At 39.0% G+C, this 2765-nt stretch overlaps 2 protein-coding genes across 2 annotated transcripts; one reads left to right on the forward strand and one right to left on the reverse strand.

Moving 5' to 3' along the window:
- Window positions 1–110: 110 nt before the first annotated feature.
- MELLADRAFT_114326 (uncharacterized protein) lies at window positions 111–1028 on the reverse strand (the record flags this gene model as incomplete). Its single annotated transcript, XM_007419211.1, has 3 exons — window positions 111–231; window positions 296–526; window positions 916–1028. The coding sequence occupies 3 exons, from the start codon at window positions 1026–1028 to the stop codon at window positions 111–113; spliced, it is 465 nt and encodes a 154-aa protein (XP_007419273.1).
- Window positions 1029–1590: 562 nt separating this feature from the next.
- Window positions 1591–2315, forward strand: MELLADRAFT_114327 (uncharacterized protein; the record flags this gene model as incomplete). Its single annotated transcript, XM_007419208.1, has 3 exons — window positions 1591–1681; window positions 1795–2119; window positions 2291–2315. 3 exons carry the CDS (start codon window positions 1591–1593, stop codon window positions 2313–2315), a joined length of 441 nt encoding a protein of 146 aa, XP_007419270.1.
- Window positions 2316–2765: the final 450 nt, after the last annotated feature.

The raw sequence follows: 2765 nt of genomic DNA on the forward strand, positions 1-2765 counted from the left end.
CAACTCCATAGTTGCATGTGCCACATCATCAACCTGGTGATGTGATGATCTTATTTTTGCACTCTTGAAACATGGACAATGAAGCCAAGGATGGCTCAGGCTGCCAAATTTTACATGGAATAGCACATATTACCCAACTTTCCTTTGACCGGATTTTTTCCGTCTTGAATCTGATAATGATTGGTCTCTGCTCCACCTCTCAGAATATGTTCTTCAGTGTCTTTAGAAAACCTTGCAATTTGGATCAAGTAACTCATAGACTCATACATCATGATTCCAAAAAATACTACTCAACATTTTGCATATTGGCTTGACCCTTGCATTCCCACCATTGCAGGACGTGATCGTCACAGCCATCTGAAACACGTTACCAGAAGCATCAATGATGATTGGCCAGATTTTAGTGTGACAATATAAGACGGTTGACACTTTGATTGCTTCATTTCTTGAAACATTGAATTCAGGCACCCAAGGAGCTCTGGCATAAACCGTCTGATCTTTTGACTTTCCCTCATTAAGACTTCTTCTTCACGTAAATCCAATCCACTTTACCCAAATTCAACAATTTGCAAGACATCAACTATCCATTACCTTAGCCAGCTCCTGATATTTTACCTCAATTAAAACATGTCTTTGTCTAACAATCTGTGTCAGCCTGCCTCGCAATCCAAACATGACAATGTTGCAGAGACCCTCAAGAGTCCACAATCATGCATAGGTAATGACACTTGTCTAATATTAACATTGTCATTTAAATACTGACTTCTGATTTCCTTCGTATAGAAACAGACTTCTTCATCGGTAATCATATTGGTCAAATATCAAAATAAATGTTTGGACAATGACTTATGATTTTCTGTCTCTTTCGCATCCGAATTCTGATTTGTCTGGGTCATAGTTGTGTTACGCGCTGACAACAGCTTGATGGCAGTGATCCATACCAATAGCCCTAAGACAAAGACTGTTGAAGCATTTGCAACATTCAATACCCAACATTGTCCGATTGGGTTGCTTGGACTTCTGATCATCAATTCAGGAGGATGCGAATACGTATCTTTGACACCTTTCGCTTTTGATCAGTTAAATTCCTCTTGCTTGATAAGCTTGGTGACCATCTTCTTGCACAGGACCACACTGGTATATTTTGCAGCTGTCCCCAAATTCAAAAGACCCCGCAATTCCGACCCAGTAACTCATACATCACGATTCCGAACTAAACCACTCAATATTTTGCCCAACGCTTCAACCCCCCGAGCTTCCCATCACCGCAGGACGTGAACAATCCTCACAGCCATCTATTGTAACGTGTTCCCAGAATACTGGATGCTGATTGGCCAGATTCCAGTGTGATGATAATTATCATCGCGTGGTTGATAATTGTTGATTTTATGAGACGGTTAACGCTTTGATCGCTGACATCTATGTGGCATTCAGGCACCCACATAGTTCTTATATAAAGCAACGAATCTTTGAAGTTCCTTCATAGGTCAGACTTCTTCCTCGATCAATCCACTTCCATCACAATTTTCAAAAACAAACATCCATTGTTTAACCCACTCTCCAATCACTTCAATAACTCTCAACGTAAAAATGGCACCATCAAACTTCATCGCCCAGTCTACTAAAGAATCTAACAGTATCAATGTTACAGAGCATATCAAATCTTCACAAGAATATACAGGTAATCACAATCTCCGAAAATGAACATTAACAATCATACTGACTATGTATTTTCCCTCATCGTACAACCACCTCTCCCAAAATTCCCTAATACTTTTTTCAAAATATGTATAGACAAAAGCTCTCTTCATCCGGTTCGATTTTCGAAATTAGATGATCAACGTAATACGTCGAAGATTTCAAGATCACCAGACGATCACATAACAGAAAAGCTTTTGGCATTAAAAATACAACGGCCTGCTCACTCTTTACAAAAACCGACCAGGCAAAGAAAAGTTACTGTCAGCCCTTACCATCGCAAGTCGCCAATCACGCCCCCTCGTACCCCAGAGATATCTAGGAAGTCGTTCAGGATGCCCAGAAATCCTACCGTGAAACTTGAAAAGAAGGAGAGTATCAATGGGAAAGCTACCCAACACAGTATCTTCCGCATAAACGAGTAAGTCACCTACGAAAGATGATCAAGTTGTTATCAAATTTCCAAAAGTTGGATTTCATCACTGATTAACTCTGTGCTTTCCATCTTTTTGCCTCTAGGTGAATCTCTCGAGATGGAGAGATAAAGACTTGATATCTTCCTTTTGATATAAACCTTTTTGTAATCCTGTAGTGTGTCGTCATATTTGTATCAGTAAAATTTGTACCAAGAGTGTTTTTTGAAGTGCAGTAAAAGCTGGCATATTTTGCTTTTTTGTGTTGGAAAGGACTTGATTAATTTTTGTTCAGCTCATGGATATCATATAATCCCAACAAAGAATTCAGTATTGAAATAATGCGAGCACTTTCAGCAATGAAAACAAAATCTTTCCATTACATCCATGATCCAAGTTCTGTGCGCTCACATGAATGACTTTTCACAAAAAAGAAAAAGTGTCACGATGCATAAACTGATTGAATCAGTATAGACAAAAAGACTATTCAAGAATTCACTTGTTCATGGGAACTACATTGCCTCGAGTTCAACTCAAGAATATGAAATCTTCAATCAGAATGTATACCAATGCGATGGACAAAAAACACTTTTAGGGAGCAACAACTCACGCCTTTGCTACACCAACAATTTTGAGCCAGTATATCCTATTGTG

The sequence above is a fragment of the Melampsora larici-populina genome (assembly GCF_000204055.1).
Source record: "Melampsora larici-populina 98AG31 unplaced genomic scaffold MELLAscaffold_143, whole genome shotgun sequence".
NCBI lineage: Eukaryota > Fungi > Basidiomycota > Pucciniomycetes > Pucciniales > Melampsoraceae > Melampsora > Melampsora laricis-populina.